Raw genomic sequence first — 21347 nt, 5'->3', positions numbered from 1 at the left:
AATAATACGTTGGCTGACTTGAAACCTCTTTAGTCTGAAATGACAATCCTACTAACTTTTTAAAACTAGTCATAACTCCCTTGGGGAAGAAAACTATACGTAAATCCATAATTCCCGCGCGACAAATTGAGGCCATTGTCTTTAGGCATGGAATAACTTCATTGACGAGCAAGTGTGATGAAAAAGAAATTAATCTTTAAGATTGAACCTTTTGATCAAAACGGGCGTTTTTTACCATTTGACAGATTCGATTCTCGGTTCAGACAGGGGATTATTTAGGGATTATTCAATAAAAAATGCAGTTTGAATTGTTTTAAAATCCGAATCAAATCTTTCAGTAAATTTTTCTATCTAAGTCCGATATTAACATAGGTACAAAGGTTCTCAAACTTTTTTTTTCATAGTCCACTTCCAGTTTTATAAAATTGTTTTCGGTGGACCCCTGCTGCTACGTTTCTACTATATTCCCAAGCCCCCCATTTTTTAAAAAGCAAAAGTGTACCCCGTCTGTTTTCTCGTAGACCCCTGGGGGTCGACCTGGACCACTTGGGAACCTCTGCTCTATAATTATTATAGACCCATGCTATATTATACAGGGTGGCCCATTTATATCGGTCAGTATGGGAAAGTCTGAAACTATACAACATACGAAAATTTCTTCTTAGGAACCATGACATCGATTTTAATAACAAGAAAAACTGCATTCATGCATTTAAAAAAAACCTGTACTCGGCTCGGGAATCGAACCCGGTTGTTTTGAAAAAACGCTTCGCTACATTCTGGATTCAATGTACGCCCTCGCCGTAAATACACCACTTTGCTCCCTTGTGACACAAATAACTATTGTACCTCATCAACAAACTAGGTACCTATCCCGGTTGCGTGTTAATTTACCTGTTGCCGTTGTTGAATAAATCAGAGTAGTAAATAATATACGGATAAATATCGAAATGAGCCAATCGCAACCAAACCGTATCAGTGAATAAATTAAATACTCTTTAATATCCTTTTTTAAGCTTATGGCAAAGGCCCTGGTATCCAAAGCTCAATAAAAAACTTTAATAACTAACAAACAAATAGTTCTCCCTCCATTCACTTGTTCATTTCGTTCATTCCTATCCTCCATTCTGCAGGGCTACTACAAAACTCGAAACTCGAAGTTCGTATAGTACAGTCCCTCTCGCTCTCGTATTAAACAGTATAAATGTCAGAGGGACCGCACGACACGAACTTCGAGTTTCATAATAGCCCTGCTGAGTATTCTGACATTTTCGTGACAGTCATGTCATGTCATGAAAAAAATATAATGGCATCTAACTAATCATTACAATTTCGCGTTGCTTTGTTGCTATAATATTGTTCAATTCTTAACTACGTGCCTTGATTTATTTGTGTAGGCCAGCAATTTAAATGAATTCATGTACAATTTACTGTTATATTAATACCACACGTGGCAATTCGCTTACTACACTGCAAATAAGTGAACGTTTCAACGTTTAGTAAACTATTATTAGGTTATAAACTATTATTTCTTCACTCGTAATAAATAGAAAATAGGTAATTTAAGTGGTGTGTGTGTGCAGATATTATTTTAAACTTCTACACCTAAATAATTGAAATGGCCAGCTTAATAGGTGATACTACTGAGCACGCTGCGAACAGAAATGACTGGAAAAAGCACGCCGGTGACGATGATCAAATTCATTTAGAAAACAATGATAATGCTCTACCGTCTTCATTGCCACGGGGCGAACAACATGCTTCGGTAGTAGCAGCACATTACAATCACCTTGAAGAGAAGGGACTCAAAGAAAGATTTAACTCACCCATATTTTATCTTAGAAACTTTAACAACTGGGTTAAAAGTGTTCTAATACAAGAATACACTGACAAAATACGTGAAAAGGATTACGGTAGACCTTTACGAGTTCTCGATATTTGCTGTGGTAAAGGGGGTGATTTAAGTAAGTGGCAAAAGGCAAGGGTAGAGCGTGTTGTGTTTGCTGACATTGCTGAGGTGTCAGTACAGCAGTGTCAGACCCGCTACGAGGACTTGCGCCGACGCTGCGGACGTTTGTTCTCTGCAGAGTTTATTGCTGCTGATTGCACCAAAGATACTTTGAGAGATAAATACCGTGACCCATCCATAAATTTTGACCTTGTCAGCTGTCAATTTGGCCTACATTACAGTTTTGAGAGCATAACTCAAGCCCGAAGGATGCTCACCAATATATCAGAGTGCTTGAAACCTGATGGTTATTTTTTTGGAACAATTCCTAATGCATATGAGATTGTGTCCCGAGCCCAGAAATCATCTAATAATACATTTGGAAACACAATTTATTGCATAAAATTGCTTTTTGATACAAAGGAAGGTTACCCACTCTTTGGAGCCAAGTACGATTTTCATTTAGAAGGTGTAGTGGATTGTCCTGAGTTCCTAGTTAATTTCCAGTTGTTTGTTAAACTGGCTGCTGAGTATGGCCTGGAACTAGTTTATAGTGCTGGATTTTCAGATTTTTATAAGGATCATTCAGAAAAATACAAACAACTCTTAAATAGGATTATTTGCTTTGAAAGCTACCCAGCTCCACCTGGAAAAGAATTAATTGGAGAAGAAGCTGATTATGAGCATGCAAAAGCTCATTGGGATCAAATCAAAGAAAGGGACCAGAGAGACAGGCTTGGAACAATGAGCCGCAGGGAATGGGAAGCAGCAAGTGAGTATGATTACTTCAAGATAAAACATGTTTTTTTATTAAATATGGAACTCGATGTGTTGATTGGGTGGATACTGGATACCCTATGTGCCGTATAGCCAGTGGCGTAGCTAGGTAACCTAGGGCCCTGGGGCAAATAAAAAAATGGGGCCCACTGCTATCAAAACTGGTAAGGTTTTTTGAAGTAAAATCATCATATATACAAATACTTTAAAAATGCTAAGCAACTTTATCATCAGCTATAAAGCAGAATTTCGAGGGCCCCCTGAGCTTGAGGGCCCCGGGGCACTGCCCCGCCTAGCCCCTTGGTAGCTATGCCACTGCGTATAGCTTTTCTAAGCTGAAATGACACGTCCCTTGCTCAACTAAATCAGTTTCTTTTATTATGACTAGTTAGACAACAAATCTTACAATAACTGCATGAGTCTAACGGGGGTTTAGTACCCCAGTAGACTAACATATAAGTTAAGTTTAAAGTGTAGATTTGTACTCATAATGAACTGATTTAGTTGAGTGAGGGATGCATCATTTTAGCTTAGATAAGCTCTAACACCTTTTGACATATCCAGTAGCCACATATTTTATTCTATATGTGATTTTTATGATATTAATGTTCAAATCAAATAATTTATCAAGTCTGTTTTATTTCATTTAATGTATGATGTTGATAATAAATTACGATTTCACATACAATACAAAGTCACATATACTTGTGCTGCAAGAACTGAAAAATTATTTAATGCATATTATTATTATTCAGTTTTTTATATCTTCCATAAATATTTTTTTACTTAAATTTTATTGTTTAGTTTATATGTTACTAAATTAAAAACTTTTGGATAAGATGTGAGGATTTTTTTAAATTGAATTTATTATGCATTTCAGACCATAACTTTTCATATATTTTCATATATAAATATTTGGTATCTTGCCAGCACATTCTCCATAGCAAAACCTCGGACCTAAAGTATTAAAATGTTGTTTCAGTTAAATATTCTGAGATTTTGATATGTTATAGATTTCAAAGTCCTGAACAGCCCCGGATCTAGGGTTTTTTTGAACTGGGGCAAAACCTTGATGGTGGCGCCCCCTCCCTTCAGTGTTTGAGAAAAACTGCCAATGAGTAGCATTTTTTCATTTCATCTTCATTTCTTGTCTCAAGGATTTGGCACCCCCATGAAACTGTCGCCCAGGGCAAATGCCCTGGTTTGCCCCCCTTAGATTCGGGCTGGTCCTGAAAGTCTCTAAAAAATTCTGAAAGGGACTGAAACAGAGGTAGCACCCTTAGAGACTTTGAAATGTATGACATATCCAAATCTCAGAATATTTAACTGACACCACATTTTCCATACTTTAGATCCAGGGACCTTTCAACTTTTATAATCCAATTCCAAGAATTTGTGGGCTGGGTGTTAATGAATCCCTCTATTAGAACTATTATTTTACTAACTTTAATTTTGTTGCAGCAATCTACATGGCATTTGCTTTTAAAAAACAGAAGAGCACATGGGATTCCAATGGCAAACCTGTCTACAAAAGTTCAACAGAACAAACAAGAAGTAAATGATGATAGTTATTAAGACAAATATGTATTAGCAAATCTGTGGCAGGTCTGATATCACGGTTGTTGATAATTGATAATGAAGGATGTACTTCACTGCTTTAATTTTAATTTGTTAGTAAGTATGAAAAGGACAAAATAATAAAACAACAGAAAAAGTTATGAAGACTGAAACATACATTAAAGATTTTGACTATCTATTGCTGTTATAAACAAATAAAGGTAAATAAGATGTGATGTGGCTATATAAATAATGCCTAATTTACAAATTCTGTTACAACTTGGCATTTGTCTGCAAAAATGAGCAATGAGATGATGTTATCCCATCCCATAGAGATATCTTGTAATAAACGTGAATGTTGAAATAATTTTATCAAGACTGGTTTTTATTTCATTTAATGTATGATGTTGATAATAAATCAAATTACGATTAAATTTGGTTTAAGAAACTCAATTGTGTCCTTATTTCATAGGCTAATAGTAATGAGTACATCTTTAACTACGACGACGACGTTTAGTGATCAAACAGAAACTCCAATATTTTGCAGCATCACACTACCAAATACGACTTGTGGCGCTCCATATTATAAAGTACTCTGTGCGGCACTCTTCCTCTGTACTTCGGGCCCCAAGCATAAGATAGTTAGTTTAGCTAATGAAAGCTGAACCCAGCTATTATTTGAGTGGCAACATTATTCAAATGTCATGGGCAAAGAAAACTGACACTTTAGCTCCCGTATATTATACTACTCTTTGCTTTAGCTTGTTCTATTATCTATTCTGTGACTTGTTGAGTTTAGGACCTTGGTATGTTAAAATAGGGTTTTTTGGAAATTTACTGCTGAAACAATCAAAACTTGTGTACCACAGATATTTAACCATGATAAGCAAATTCAAACAAAAACAAGCAGTGCCAAGGGAAGCCTTGTTCAATCAAACAAGTTCAAAAATCAAAAGAGGTTTAGATGCGGTGACCGAATTTATAGGTTAGTAGGCATGGGTAGGGTTGCCAGGTACTCAAACGTAATAGCCGGACTTTTGGCCAAAAAATCCGGGCGCCCTAATTATTAAGTAATGAATAATCAAAAAAAAATTTTTTTTCATTACAAATGGTAGCCTATGTCCTTCCCAGTTATAAAATCTACATCAAATTTCATCTAAATCGGTTCAGCAGGTTAAGAGTGAAAAGAGTAACAGGCAGGAAGACCAACAAACAGTCAGAGTTAGTTAAAGTGTATATACAACAACAATTTTGTATGTAATGTCTACAGTTATTATCATTATTATTTTTATAAACTTATATTGACTGGTCAAATGTAAAAAGCCTAACAAAACTGGACAGGCCGGACACCATTCAATTTGGCCGGACAAGCATTGAAAAATGCATATGCGGACGCATGGCAAAATATTTTGATACTAATATCCTAAGCTAATATCCCTTTCAGAACTGGTCAATACAACTGTGGTTCCTAAGATTCACTTTTTCTAGTTTTTCTCAAAAATATTAGTATTAACCTTTTTATGTTCAACATATCGTTTTAAATAATTACTTACTTATTTTCCAATAGACATGCGATAGACAGAGAAGCATAAAGTAGGCACGATTCTTATGCCTAATGGCAGAGAAGCTTCTATACTTTCTTTTATACTATTACTTACTCTATGGTGATACCATCTGCATTTTTTTTGAAATTGCCGCGGATTGCAGGTTCATCTTCATTACCCAGACCCCAAAGAAAGCGAAACTATCGCTATCTCAACAACACTGCAGGGCTACTACAAAACTCGAAACTTGAAGTACGTATCATACCGTCCCTCTCGCTCTCGTATTAAATAGTATAAGTGTAGAGGGACCGCACAACACTAACTTCGAGTTTCGAGTCTCGTAGTAGCCCTACTGCTCAGCTTCAACCAAATAAAAAAAAGTGATATTATGTTGCCAGCTACAAAATTTTCATAAAATTCTCATTCACCTGAAGTTGTTTCGCTCACTACGTTGAACGGTGGGAGCGCATGCGTATTCATCGTTTACTACACTTAGAAATTTTGCGCTGTCTGTTGGCTAGCTCGACCGCACTTCTCATGTAATCTCGCTCATTATTCGGGCCAACGTTGAGTACGTAGGCAAAATGAGTGTTGAAAACCCAGCCAGTGATAATGATTGTGACTCTGTAAGTATTTAAATAATCTCCAAAGCTTGATATATCTCATTCCATTTAATTATTATTGCCTGTTAGAGGGCAAATCATCTTATTTACTGGTGAACACTACTCGTGAAGCGAAATTTTCTAAGTCCCAATATGGCGTCAGCGACTAAGTCCCTACTGAATGAAGCGTCGGTTCGTGAAATTTATTAAAAAAATGCCTTTCACTTAACAGCATCAGTCACTAGCTTGCTTAAAATAAAGTAAGATATATTTGTTAACTTATTAGCACTTTCAATACATATGTCACGAATTGCGGTTTTATTGTTCACAGGGAAAGGTAAATGGTAATAAAAGTGAACACGTGAACGGCGTCCACAACGGGTATAGTAGCTCCGAGAAGCACCGCAGCAGCCACAAGTCTTCGAGCAAGGACAAGCATCGCGATAAGGACCGCGAACACAAGAGCTCTAAGCACAGCAGTTCGAACAGGTTAGTTTTCTAGAAAATTCGCTACGTGTTGTCTTACTGAAGAGCAGAATATAATCTCAGTTTTGGTTTTTAGAGATAAAGAAAAGGAAAAGCACTCCAGCAGTAAAAGCCACAGCAGCTCTCACAAGTCCTCCAGTAAAGACAAAGAACGCAGTGAAAAAGAACATAAAGACCGCAGTGACAAGGAAAAAGAACGCAGTGACAAGGAAAGCAGCAATAAGGACAAAGAAAGAAGCAGCAAGGACAAGGATCGCAGTGATAAAGATAAACACCGTAGCAAGGACAAACACAGGGACAGAGACAAGAGTGAAAAGGAGCGGAGTGATCGGGATAAAGACAAAAACAAAAGCAGTAGCAGCAATGGCGAAAAGAAGTCTTCATCCTCTTCAAAAGATAAGGAGCGAGAGCACAAGAGCTCATCTTCATCTAAGGAGCACAAGTCGAAGGACAGAGATCGTGAAAGGGAAAAGGACAAGCATAGAAGTGATAAAGATAAAGATAGGCACAGGAGTGACAAGGACAAACATTCAAGTTCTAAAGACAAGCACAGGTTGGTGTAGAGTACATTATATTATGTCAATTATTATATTAGTAGGATTAAAGAATTTATGCAGTCAGGAAAAAATTATAGCACATGTAGTAGGATTTAAGAATTTTTGCAGACTAGAAAAGTTTATATCACATGTAGTAACACACTGTCACACACACATCACATGTAGTCAAGACAAGAGATGTGAACACAATCTTAACCTACAATTTAAACTTTTGTCACTAAAATTACTGTAAGTTATCTCCTTAATAGATTAAAGTGCAGCTGTTCATGGATCTCATTATACCTACCTTAATTGTTGATTGTTACAATTTAACACAACTTAAGTATGTTAGATTTATATACCTTTACAGCTTAAAAATTAAATCATTTTGAGATTTCTACACACTGAAAGTCTCTAAGCTAAGATTGTCCAATAGCATGGAAACAAAAGTAGGAATTTTATTTCTGTTAATTGAGATTACTGCCTTAAAAACAGTTGTCAACAACACTTTAATTTTCTATATTTCTTAAAATACGAAATAAAAATATATTGGTAAATCTGATATGATTTAACATCAACATTTTTCACTTATGTGACTTTTTTTTTAAAAGGGTTCATGCATGGCTCCTATAGCCTGTCCTAATCTTCAGTTTATCAAACAACCTGTGTGAGTGCTTCATTCATTACTTTAAATAGGTACTTTATAATTTTAACTACTAGTATAAGCTTATTATTATAGGCATTTTACCCAATAGGTGTTGTTGACCTGCAAGTAACCCAATGTCATTTTTTTTATAACTATGTAATATCTGTTGTATAGAACAGGCTAATTATGTTAATTATTGGTATAATCTGTGCACTGAAAGTGTCGGCGTCAAAATTTGACAAAGTCATTAGTGTTATTACTCCTTTGATCAACTTTATTTAAATCTTTTAAATTGCAGTAAAATATTTTGGTTGGCAAATACAAATTAGTTCATTGCTTAAAACCATTCACTTTTAGTATAAATGACACAAAAAATAAAATGTACATAAATATAGTTTATAATATAGTTTCATAAAGCCCAGAGATACCTTTAAGACAAGACAAAAGGGGTTCAGTATTACATTAATGAAGTAGTGCTTTTTAATTAGCTGGTAATTATAAGGGTTGCAACAGAGGCTTTCTTATTGGAGGTAGAGGTGAGGAGATCCAGCACCTAAGTTAAATGAGTGTTTGTTAAAGTAATAGAAGTTCAAAATAAGTTTTTTTTTTGTTTAAGTTCCGCAGTTACAGAAGTGGAGAGGAAGTTCTGTTACAACAATAGTAATTATACAGATTAAGAAAAATCAACCCAAATCATCTGATTTTGAAAAAATATTTTTTGTCATCAGTTGATAGCTGCTTGAGCTTGTGCCGTGTTATTTTTACTCATACTTCATTTTAATCTTCTAGCAAAGAAAAGAAGAGTAACAGTGACAAACCAGAGAAAATTAAGTCTGAACCAGAGGATGATCCCCTGAAGATGGAACCAATGCAGGTAATAGTTGTCAGACATAAGAATGCACAAGATCGGCACTGCCTCAACTTGATCTTTTCAGAATTATTTATATGAATTCTTCCATCCTGTAACGCATACTAATTGGCATCTCCTTACTTCGCTGCAAGCTAGTAAATCACAAACGACACGTGGGCGATACTGTCTGTACCATAAGGGCACACGGGTCCCCAAAATGCCGAAATAATGAAGAGAACGACATTGCAGCGAAAAATGTATATTCACTTTCTTTTATTTTTTGATTATTTCACAGCTGGATGAACCTGAACTGAAAAGGGAGGTGAAAGAAGAAGACAGCGACGATGGCTATGAAGGTGCCGTCAACAACACGGCTTCGTCCTGTGACTACTCTTTGTCGCAGTTTAAAGACGAGCCACTAGCAGACTTACCACCTGAAGAAGAAAGTGAAGAAGATACGCCTCTGGTAATAATTTGAGCTAACCACACTTGCAATACCGTCATAAGATTCAGTTCCTAATAAGTAAATCTGTTACAGTTGTCGCGTATGGCGGCGAAGCGTCGCGTCCCAAGTGATAGTGAGGATGACACTCCGTTGACGCAACGAAAGAAATCAAAAAAAAAGATCAAAAAGGGTAAGAATCCTTATTGACTTCACAGATTATCTATACTAAATAATCGTTAGCAGTATTAGTGTTCAGATGCAGTAATATTCCAGTACCTTTCCATTTAATCACAGGGATAAGCACAAGACATTGGTTTCCTAAAATATCTGTTTCCCAGAACACCCATTTACCAAAACATCCATTTCCCTTTTAGATAAAGGACCATGGGCAGAAATGTCCCTACCCACCAACAGAAAAAAAACGTTTCATTTCATAGATCTTAGCAACCTGATGATTTTTTACTATGACGAGGATCGCCCTATGTATGGGGTTTTAGTTTTACCTGACAATGTTTCTGTAACCTTCCTGTAACTTTCAATGAAATGAGCAACAAAATTCATACACAAGGCGATCCTCGTCATAGTAAAAAATCATCAGGTTGCCAAGATTTATTAAATGAAACATGTTTCATTTCTGTTGCTGGGTAGGGACAGCGCCCATACAAATTTGCCCATTGTCCTTTCCCAAAACTCCAATATAGCTAAATCTATCAAGCCAAGTTCAAGCTACCAGAACTGGCAAGCAGCACCATGTGTAATTTTAACCGAACCATCTCCTGCCCCAAACTTTTTTTTAACTAAATTGTGGTATTTTAATAATATTAAAGGTCATGAATCTAATAAAATACTTTTTTATTGGACTCCTCTTCCATTGTAAATTCAGATATTATACTACTACTGTGTGAGACCCACCATTTGCAAAAAGGCTTATGTCAGTAAATGTTTTGTATGTCATAGAATCTGGTTATGATGAGGAAATGTCAGAAGATGATGAACCAGCACCTAAAAAGAAGCCTAAATCCAAACCAGCAAAAGTAAAGGCAAAGTCTGAAGATGACAGTGTCAGCCCTAGTAAGCGGAAGAAGAAGCAAGATGACGAGCCAGAAGTCTGGAAATGGTAAGTGGCAACAACTGGCACCATTATCTTTGACTTAGTTTACAGCAACAAATAAAAACAATTCTTAATTCCTTATTTCAAACATCAATACCTCTTCACTTTGAAATGTTGAGTACAGTCGACTACAAAGAAATGCAACCAATTTTTCACCTTGATGCATTTGAATAACGTTTTTTTTATCTACTGCAAATGAACAACAAAATTGCTTACTGATTCTGCTGTAATTAAATGATATTTGTTTATTTGTTATTAAATATAGATTAAATTAAATAAAATAATAATAATAAGAAGACAAAGAAAACTTACCTAAGAAACCTTAACTAAATATACTACATGTTACTATAAAAATAAAAATTATAAAAAGAACACCCCATCCAAAAGATCTGCCTGTGGCAGAGTTTAATTAAATGCCTATTTATAACCAAACAAGACCCTAAGCTAAGTCCATCAGTTCCCTGACAACTTCTGCAGTGCTGCCATCTAGAGTTGTTGTTCAAGACTAGACAGTACACTCCAATGCAATACTAAGTTAGCATTTTACTATACCAGATGGCGCTTCTGTGACGCGTGTCAGTATGACATTGTATAACTCTTAGGTTATGTCACGACATGACGCTTATAAATATAGGAGTGAAGTTAATTGAATTCAGCTGTCGGTTTTTGCCAAAATCGGGTCATATTGTAAGAAGACAACTCAGGATAAGAAGAATTAAGTGTGTAACTATTGTCAGTAGATTATCGATGGAATAGTGGATTCTGTTGTTAGTGTAAAATTAATGTGAACTATTTATATTTGTTAAGGTGGGAGGAGGAAAAGAAAGACGATGGAACAAAATGGAAGTTCTTGGAACACAAGGGTCCACTGTTCGCGCCGGAGTACGAGCCGCTGCCGGAAAACGTCAAGTTCCGATACGACGGCAAGGTGGTGCGGCTGTCCGAGGGCGCCGAGGAGGTGGCGGGCTTCTACGCGCGCATGCTCGACCACGACTACACCACCAAGCACACCTTCAACAACAACTTCATGACTGACTGGCGCAAGGTCATGACGCATGAAGAAACCAAACTCATCAAGGATCTCTCCAAATGTGATTTTAAAGAAATGCAAGCCTACTTTCAAAGTGTATCGGAAAAAAACAAGAATCGTTCGAAAGAAGAAAAAGCGGCGCTAAAAGCTAAAAACGAGGAAATTCAAAAAGAATATGGCTTCTGCACAATTGACGGTCATAAAGAAAAAATTGGCAATTTCAGGATAGAGCCTCCGGGCTTGTTCAGAGGTCGTGGTGAACACCCCAAGATGGGCATGTTGAAGCGACGTGTAATGCCTGAGGACGTGCTTATAAATTGTTCTAAGGACAGCAAAATACCGAAACCACCTCAAGGTCATAAATGGAAAGAAGTTAGACACGATAATACGGTAACGTGGTTAGCGTCGTGGACTGAAAATGTACAAGGTCAGGCAAAATATGTTATGCTGAATCCTAGTTCAAAGTTAAAAGGTGAAAAAGATTGGCAAAAATATGAAACAGCCCGTAAATTGCACAAGTGTATAGACAAAATAAGAGATACCTACAGAAATGACTGGAAGGCAAAGGAAATGAGAGTTCGTCAACGAGCTGTAGCTCTTTACTTTATTGATCGTCTTGCATTAAGAGCTGGTAATGAAAAGGATGATGATCAGGCAGACACAGTTGGTTGCTGTTCACTACGCGTGGAGCACATTCAACTACACAAAGAAAAAGATGACAAAGAACATGTAGTTGTATTTGATTTCCTGGGTAAAGATTCTATAAGGTATTATAACGAGGTACCAGTAGAAAAACGCGTATTCAAGAATCTCGAACTATTCATGGAAAACAAAAAAGGAAGTGATGACCTCTTTGACAGACTTAACACTCAGACAATGAATGAACATCTTAAAGAATTGATGCCTGGACTGACAGCTAAAGTTTTCCGTACCTATAACGCCTCTATTACATTACAAAGACAGTTAGATGAGCTTACTGATGGTGATGCATCAGTACCAGAAAAAATATTGGCCTACAATCGTGCAAACCGTGCTGTTGCCGTGCTCTGCAACCATCAGCGTGCAGTACCGAAGGGTATGTCTCTTTCTGTTAATAATATTGAACATTTGTATTATTATCCTTTCAAATTTGTTCTTAAACAGGGAAAATCTTGACCGTAATTCACTCAATCACTTTGAGGTCTGTTTTTTCCTTATTCTTCAATTGGAATAATATAACAGTACTTAAAATGGTTATTCATATTTAGGCACTTTAATCTATATTTATTTATGCTATTATAATATACAATTAATTTATTTCCAGGCCATTCAAAATCTATGGAAGCTCTAAAAGAGAAAATCCAAGCTAAACGCGATCAAGTGGACGAAGCAGAGGAAGACTTGCGAGAGTCGTCCAAGGCGGCCAAACGGGGATCCGTAAAAGAAAAATTGAATTATGATAAGAAGAAAAAAGCTCTCGAGCGCCTGCGGGAACAACTCAAAAAACTAGAATTGCAGGAAACTGATCGTGATGAGAACAAAACTATTGCACTTGGAACTTCAAAGCTCAACTACCTTGATCCACGAATTTCAGTAGCTTGGTAAGTTAAATTTATTTATTGATTTAAATTAATTAATAAGATTGATTTAAATCTTGCAACTAACATCTATTAAAATCACATTGTATGTACAACTGGACAGCTGTATGATTAGATAACCTGACTACAAAGCTTGAGGTCCAGGGTTTGATCCCCGGTCAGGGCAGATATTTGTATGAAAAAGTTGAATATACTTGCAAGACATGGGTGTTCCTTATGTAGTGTACCTGTTGCCTAGTACCTGTAATACAAAGCCTTGCGTACTTTGATAGGTCAATTTTATTGGTTTACTGGCGTTTACCCGCGGCTTCGCACGCGTAAATCATTAGATACAGCAGTTGAATTGAAATCCCGGGATTTTATTAAATTCTCGTGGGAATTCCCTTAAATTACATTGTGGTTTTCATTGACGTAAAATTACAACACCCATGCCAAATTTCATGCATGACTCGAAACCCAGCGGTTGTTATTTCGAGATTTTATCCCTATCTCTTGGGAATATCGAGATAAAAAGTATCTTGTTTTAATCCAGGTTATAAACTAACTTTTTGCCAAATTTCATCCAAATCTGTCCAGCCGTTTCAGCGTGACGAAGTAACAAACATACTCAGTCACTCCCTCACTCACAAACTTTCACATTTATAATATTAATAGGATTAAACTTGTCGAGTTGCGGAAAACAGCTCGCTACTACGTATCTAACTGTTATTTAAGTTGAAAAATAATAATTATTATCAATTCTATTAATGGAACTACAACTAGTTGTAATATGTAATCCTGGTAGTTACAATGGACCAAAAATTGTAATTAATTAAATTAGTATTTTTTTTTTTTTTTCAAGTTACATTTAGTTGCATTACATAATATACGAAACCCTGCATTTTTAATATAACTACTACCCACTTGGGAAAAACAATTGGCTTCACTAGCTAAAAAGTTTTTAGTGATGGAGGTAATTTTTAGTGAGTCGAAGGGTATTTAAGGAAAAAATTGTGGATCCAACGTTCATATCTAGACTAAAAAAAAAACCTACAGTTTCGCGGGGGCTTGACCTGTATTGTTTGACGTGGTAAGTGAGACAATGGTTGTTTCAGGTGCAAGAAGCATGGTGTGCCGCTTGAGAAGATCTACAACAAGACGCAGCGCGACAAGTTCCGCTGGGCTATCGACATGGCCGGCCCCGAGTACGTCTTCTAAGCTCTTGTGTTGCAATATTTAATATTTTGTTAAATCTGCAAACGTTCCAGTTGTTTTACATATTATTTTATGAACTTGACCAGGTTTTAAAATTGTGTGATTTTTTTGTAGTATTGTTAATCTTTTGGACCCGAAAAATCGAAATATTGTTCCTCTGAAAAGGATCCAAATTAGAAGTCTGATTCTAATTTATTTTATTTGAAACTTTAGTTTCAAGCTGCTTTTAGTTCATAGGCTTAGCTAATTTAATTGTATGCAGAAATACGTCTGTTATAGTTGTAGTGTATCTTAGTTTTTGTAGTGAGTACATGAAATACGCTACAAGTCGCTAAACTTACTTGTAAGGTTAGTGGAATTTGATTGATAATGAAAGACAAGACAAACTTGTATTTTACAAATATTATTAAACATGAACGCAGGTGCAATACCACAGTTGGCCTTGAATGGTTTTGTGAAATTGGCTTTTATCATTGCCAATAGTTTCAAGAAATCAATCGAGATTAACGCGTGGACTTGTATTCAATCAAAATTGTACGAACGTGACGTAACGTCGTATATTTAGTGAAGTTCTAAGTTGATATATTGTTAACTACCTATCTACTTATTAACTTATCAAGAATAAGCAATAGATAAATTTAGAATATGTATGTGCTTTCTGAATTAATAGACGGATAGAAGTGGTCTACACATGCTGTATATACGAATATAAAGGATTGGTTTTATATGTGCGTTTTATGAGGATAGATCAAGACGTAGCCGTATCTCCTGTGATTATGCTAACTATTCACTGCTGCAGATGTTTATGATGGCAATGTATGAGTGCACAATGTGCAGCACTAATACGATTATCGGGAAATACAATTCTGTATTTTATTTTTATACAATTAAGATCTTATACAGTGGCAGAACAATGCCAGAAATGTCGTAAAAGGTACAATGTTAGTTAAATTTGTAATATTACATTTATGTGTGTGTCTTGTAAATAGTAAATTTTTACCATGTCATGCGAATGTAAAATGAGATTATCACAAATAAAACATTGACACTAGGAATAGAAGTTTTTTAATTAAAATTATTTCCGAAAATAATAACAACATAAACTTACGAAATGAAATATCCAGGACCTTATTCTTCCTGTCGCCTTTGAAGTAAGTAGGTGTTCTCGTAACTGCTTAAAGACTGTCCACGATAAAATCCGAGCATGCCTGATCTGGTTATCTTTGTAATTAATGGTTATTTTCAGGCAGGACTTTCTTGTAAAACTTAAGAGACGCCCTAACTTTTTATTTAAATAAAATAAAAATAAAATCAGTTTATTGCAGACAGAGTCCATATAAGCGTTAGTACATTATTCACTTAAGAGCTATGTTAGTAATAATAATTTTTATTTTAAAAATCTGCCACCCTGAGGAACACCTGGCACAAGCACATGCGCTCGTACCCAGTGCCTCAAGATGGACAGTCAGGCTTCTCGCTAATGACCCTCAGGATGGTGTTGGTGGTCCCGCGCAGCCTGCCCATGAGCCATGAGCGAGGCGACGCGGCGCCGCACCACCGCGCTGAACCCCTGCGTGTGCGTGTGCGCGTGCGCGAACATCGCTGTTGCGCTGCAATATAGCGTGAACCCCAACAATAACCTGAAGGCATTGTTTTGTACTGTACTCGGAGGGCGTTGAAGGCCCTCTGCTTATAGCTGACCCACAGATTGCACGTATAGCGCTTGACAGAATTTATTATATTTTTATTATGTAGTTTCATAACCACTAATTACTTAAAATAAGTGCTGCTTGAAAATTAGCTTTCATTACAAATATACAACAGATCAGGCATGGCCGGATTTTATCGTGGAGTCTTTAGCTGCCACACTTAACGATAAATATAGATTAAAGCTAAAACCTACATTTTTAATGAAATTTGAGTAGCAGTAACTCTGTAGCCCTTTTTCTCTACGCTTTTGTAATCACTAACTTCCGTCTTTATGGCAATCATGGAAAAAGTTCACGTTTTCCATTCCTTCTGGCATATAAGTTAGCCCTGATTTCTCTTTTGAATTGAGGTTGTAAGCTTTACCGTAACCTGGAAGAAAAGAAAATAATAAATCTAGAGCTACTAATGGCTTTCTGTTGGACAATTTTACACAAAAGGGCTATTGCAGTCTAGGTTACCTACCCAACTGTTTCATAAGTTTAGTCGGTGCATTTCGCAAGTGCAGAGGAATTGGCGGAATTGGTCCTTTCGCCTCTTGGAGAGAGCGTTGACACCTTCGCATAGCATTATATATTTCCCGGCTCTTGGGCGCCCGGGCTAACCGCACTGCACACTGCACTAGCAGCACATCGCACTCTGGCATTCCAATCTGCTGGCAACCTTGTAAGCATGCCACGGCTTCCACCAGAGCGTTTCCGTCTGCTAATCCTGTACCACATTTAAGCGAGGTCCTTTATTTATTAAAACTACAAAGTAGTACTTTGTGTCATTGACAACAATACCTAACAAGACAAAGCACTCAAAAACATCAATAAGTAGATTATTGTCATGGCATGGAACTTAGCCAATTGCTGGCTCTGGCTGAGTATGAGAATGTCCATTACGAAATGCTTTTGACTTGTATGGCAGTTAATTCAATCAAATCCGTAAAGCTCGAGAATATACTGTCAATTTGTTAGCAAAGTCATGAAATATTACCAGACTTAATATCATTTTCTCAGCCTTTTCAGAACTATTAGAAGAACGGCATTTCGTACGGGACATTCTCGTGGAATGCTCCATTAAACGGACGAGATTGCGAGTCCGTCTAACTAACTAATAAGCAGCCGAGACTAATATCGCTAACTTTACTCAAAGAGGGCGAAGGAAAAAAACTAATTTTTTCTTGAGACATTTAATTTTGTTCAAAGTTATTTTTTTATGCTTTCCCGCCTTTTCTCATAAAAAAAAAACTGCAGGTGTATTTTTCCACCGAAAACACCAAAAGCTTCAGTTTGACAATAAAAAATTTGAGCTGACTGTATACGAATTGTGCCAACATTTCCATGGCCGTTTTAACTGTTTGAAAAGTTTGAGACTCGACAATAATGGAATTTGTATACGACATTGCTGGGAAGTTAGCGAGCCAGCAATCTTTAACTTTTTAATTTTTCGCTGACTTTAAACTGCACTTCACCTTCTGATATGAAAATAATAATGTCAACTTTTATGGTCATTTTTGAGAAAAACATGTTTACCGATATCTTCGCTGGCGGCCCTTACGAGCCGGCGCGCGAGATAGAGCGGGTCCTCGCCGCCGTGCAGCGCGCGCGTGGCCCAGTACAGCGCCGCGTTGTCGTCGCCGGCGCGCACCGCCTTGTGCAGCGCCGACGCAGTGTTGTAGTGCTCCTCGCCAAGGGCGTCGTACAACATGTGAGACCGCTGCCGGAATACAACTCACAATCATACGTAGTGCAACACTGACTGACCACCAGGGCTCAGTTTCTCGAAGCATATTAGTCTAATAATATTAGTGTTTTGTCTCATTTTCTCATACAATTTATGAGACAAAACAATAATATTATCTAATATGCTTTGAGAATAAGGGCCCAGGGCCGTTTCTCCAAGCTTACAAGTCTAATAAAGTGAGCCGCGCCTGACTCTACTAGTGTTTTAACCACTTGCAGTTTCCTAACACATGGTTTACAGAAAATACACAGACTGCTAAAATCATTACTCTTCCTTTGGCTTTGCCGTAGTCGAGTAAAAATAAGCTACAGTCCTTACTTCCTAATATCTCTATCTCTATATCTTCTTATCTTCTTCTTCTCTCCTTCTTCTATATTAATAATTTCGTCAAGGGGTACGGTAGACTCGAACGAAATGCACATCAAATTGAAGAGCGTAAAAAATTAGTCAATCCGAGTCGACAACTTGTAGGCGGAAAATTCGGATTATCGAGTATTTTCAATATAAACTTGAATAAATTACTAAGTATATAATGGCGTTGCGAAGTAAACATGTCAATCAAAGTCATCACATTAAAGTGGCGTTAGTGTCACGTCATTACGTGTCACAGGTGTCGCAGGTTTGCATTTCGTTCTCCATTGTGACCTTTTAAGGCCCCACACACGGTACGATTCGTCGATTTTCATCAGATCGATCGTACAGACGAATCGTACCGTATATGGGGCCCTTTAGGTCTAATTTCTTTGATTATGAGACAGAGATATCATAGTTATTTGGGCAAATAAGACTTAGGAGAAATATCTACTGGTGAAATACCGATACGTAGGTTAGCCGTTAAAGTGTTTGTGATAATAAAGCTCGGAATATACGTCAGATTTTTCGATAAGTACGACAGTCTTTACTTTCTTCACCACTTCACGCTTAAGCCGCTGAACTGATTCAAATTAAATTTGGTATTAAGTTTGGAACCCTACTACACATATGAAAGCCACTGAGCTTTGATATTAGCTTTATCTGTAACTATGTTTCTATGTATAAATGTTCTGATGGCATTGCAAATAATATGGTAGGTACTTTTAAGCTATTCTGATGATGCAGCCAGAAGCTAGAAAATAGAACTACAAGACAGAACAACATATTCAACAGTTTGTACCTTAATCCCTTGTTTAATGTCTTCGAGCATGAGCAGGCCGCCGGAGCGCGCGGCCAGCGCCAGTTCCAGCGCGCCCAGCGCCACGCGCGCGTCGCCGTCGCACATCTCCGCCAGCCAGCGCAGCGACCCGCGCTCCACGTAACACCTTCATCAAGACACAATTCATGAACACTGCACATATTTGCTATTACAGGCCCTAAACTGTATTTTTGACCCTCAAAAAAGGTAGTGACAATCAAGAAACGTCATGGCATGCTAGATTTTCTGGTAAAGATTAGTTTAGGATAGTTGAAACATAATAGCAAAGTTTATAACTTTATAATATGAAAGTTTTGAGATAAATAGCCAAAATTCTTTTTGTAGCATATAAAAACATTCCTTGGATATTTAAACTTAAAAGCATTTTTTCAGTTAGTGATAATTTAAATACCAAATGAGACCTTTGTTAAGTTTGGTAAGAATAATAGGATTATGTTTTGGGATGTCTAAAATTTTTTTTAAACTGTTTATAAATTTTCATCCCTAATAAAAAGAATTTTGGCACACATTTGTGCCATTACACAACATCCAAGAACCACAAACAGCAAAAAAAATTAACATAAGGTTGGTTTTCCTCACTTAGTTGTATCACTATCATTGGAGTGTTTGTAGCTTTCTATGTTATCTATAAGATGTGCTTCTTTATTTTTCGCTACTGCTTTCTGTAGTATAAGCAACACATCTTCAATTGACAATTTTTCCATTACAATAACTTTACAACGACTGAGCAGAGCATTGTTGAGGCTAAATGAAGGATTTTCAGTTGTAGCTCCAATGAGTATAATGGTGCCATTCTCCACATGAGGTAAAAAACTGTCTTGCTGTAATTTATTAAACCTGAAAATAAAACTGAATTGAGAAAGAGGTATCTATAAAAATCAGAAAATAACTTACAAAGATAAAAACTTCCAAATACCGATGAATTTCATCCATAAACAGAACAGTTTGTCTCTTGAATTGAGCTTCATTCTTGGCAACTTTCACCACTTCCTTGACATCATTTATTCCAGACATTGTTGCAGACAATTTCACAAATCTCAAATTATTGTTACTCTTGCAAATATGAGAAATAACATTTGCCATTGATGTCTGAAGTAAAATAAAACGTAAATTAAGTAGCAAGCAGTGGTGTAGCTAAGTGGGGTGCTTCCCATGCTACGCCACTGGTAGCAAGTAATCATATACATGCATTCACCAAAGCAATATTACACCAATAATACTAGCATAAAGGTGCATTGCATAGATATTTTTCTCATCTTGGTAATGATGATAATGTTTAAATAGCATAAAACATTAGATAAAATTTCTTTACCTTACCACAACCAGGTGGCCCCCATAAAATCATATTAGGGATTTTATTTTGTTCCAGCATAGACCTTAGCATAGTGCCTGCGCCAAAAGACTCCTTGTGGCCCACCATATCCTGTAAAGTCTGTGGTCTCATTTGCTCAGCCAGAGGTATGTTCTTAGTCTTATTTTCCATATTCGAACCATTCATTGATATATTTGAGGTTGTACTCAAAGGCAGGTGCTGGCTCTGTGCTGACTGTGGCATTAATTAAACAATAATAATAATAATTAATTAATAATAAATAACCCATAATGACCTAAATAGTTTTAAATATTGTGTTTTTATTATTTATAATGAATGTTAGTGTGAAACATTGACATCTATGTACCTTATGGCACATAGACTACGAACAAATAGACTTATTATTTATTTGTAGCACATAGATAAATAAATAAATAAAATTACTATTAAGAATTTAAATGACTAAACTGTAGTTTTTTTATGAGGAATAGAATAATAATAAAATATTTACCTCGGTTAACATGGATGTTTGGATGGTACCTGCATTATTCTCCAACTTGATACGTTTTTCTTTTGGAGAAGCAATTTTCAAAAGGGATCCTGATCCCATTCTTTTGGATGGACCTTTTTCTGTTTGTGTGTTGAGAAATAAACATTTATTTACGTGATCTTCAATATTTTCTTTCTTAAACTCTCGATTACATACTGGACATGCTACAGAATCGTCCATTGCTAGTTTTCACTTTATTCATAAAACTGTGAAATTATGAAATTTTAACTAAACTAAATTGGCGGGTTGAGACTTGTTGAAAACTTGTCCTTGAATTGAATTGAATCACAGACAGACTACTAAGAGAGATACTAACTAACGTATAATTGAATGAAATTTGACTTGACTGACTGACAGACAGATGTTGACAGATGGCCCTACTCCAAAATTCGAAAGTCGAAGATCGTATCGTATCGTCTCTCTCACTCTCGTATTAAATAGTATAAGTTTTAGAGGGACGGAACAACACGAACTTCGATTTTCTTATTTCGTAGTAGCCCCGCAGAACAGAACAAGATGAAACTGTTGGAGATTCAAATAAAACCGACTTCA

At 36.5% G+C, this 21347-nt stretch overlaps 3 protein-coding genes across 4 annotated transcripts; 2 read left to right on the top strand and 1 right to left on the bottom strand.

Moving 5' to 3' along the window:
* The first annotated feature begins 1212 nt into the window (after nucleotides 1-1212).
* On the top strand, nucleotides 1213-4730 carry Rnmt (RNA guanine-7 methyltransferase). Its single transcript, XM_074085913.1, has 2 exons — nucleotides 1213-2720; nucleotides 4187-4730. The coding sequence occupies exons 1-2, from the start codon at nucleotides 1619-1621 to the stop codon at nucleotides 4285-4287; spliced, it is 1203 nt and encodes a 400-aa protein (XP_073942014.1). The 5' UTR covers nucleotides 1213-1618; the 3' UTR covers nucleotides 4288-4730.
* A 1564-nt stretch (nucleotides 4731-6294) lies between these two features.
* Nucleotides 6295-15358, top strand: Top1 (DNA topoisomerase 1). 2 transcript variants are annotated; one of them, XM_074085909.1, is made up of 10 exons: nucleotides 6295-6452; nucleotides 6760-6917; nucleotides 6991-7467; nucleotides 8886-8970; nucleotides 9242-9412; nucleotides 9485-9581; nucleotides 10349-10508; nucleotides 11310-12607; nucleotides 12836-13112; nucleotides 14204-15358. In XM_074085909.1, exons 1-10 carry the CDS (start codon nucleotides 6411-6413, stop codon nucleotides 14304-14306), a joined length of 2868 nt encoding a protein of 955 aa, XP_073942010.1. In that variant the 5' UTR covers nucleotides 6295-6410; the 3' UTR covers nucleotides 14307-15358. The 2 variants fall into 2 exon arrangements, with proteins under 2 accessions (XP_073942010.1, XP_073942012.1); XM_074085911.1 differs by lacking the exons at nucleotides 6295-6452; nucleotides 6760-6917; nucleotides 6991-7467; ... (2 more) ...; nucleotides 9485-9581; nucleotides 10349-10508 and adding an exon at nucleotides 11103-11221.
* On the bottom strand, nucleotides 15352-21136 carry LOC141426764 (ATPase WRNIP1-like). The gene is made up of 8 exons (XM_074085912.1): nucleotides 20757-21136; nucleotides 20246-20479; nucleotides 19850-20022; nucleotides 19513-19770; nucleotides 18895-19039; nucleotides 17531-17714; nucleotides 16476-16721; nucleotides 15352-16382 (listed from the first exon to the last, which is right to left on the bottom strand). Exons 1-8 carry the CDS (start codon nucleotides 20973-20975, stop codon nucleotides 16270-16272), a joined length of 1572 nt encoding a protein of 523 aa, XP_073942013.1. The 5' UTR covers nucleotides 20976-21136; the 3' UTR covers nucleotides 15352-16269.
* Nucleotides 21137-21347: the final 211 nt, after the last annotated feature.

Source organism: Choristoneura fumiferana, chromosome 3, assembly GCF_025370935.1.
Source record: "Choristoneura fumiferana chromosome 3, NRCan_CFum_1, whole genome shotgun sequence".
NCBI classification, from domain to species: domain Eukaryota; kingdom Metazoa; phylum Arthropoda; class Insecta; order Lepidoptera; family Tortricidae; genus Choristoneura; species Choristoneura fumiferana.
Note: the sequence above shows the minus strand (reverse complement) of the source record. Positions and strands in the feature narration are given on the sequence as shown.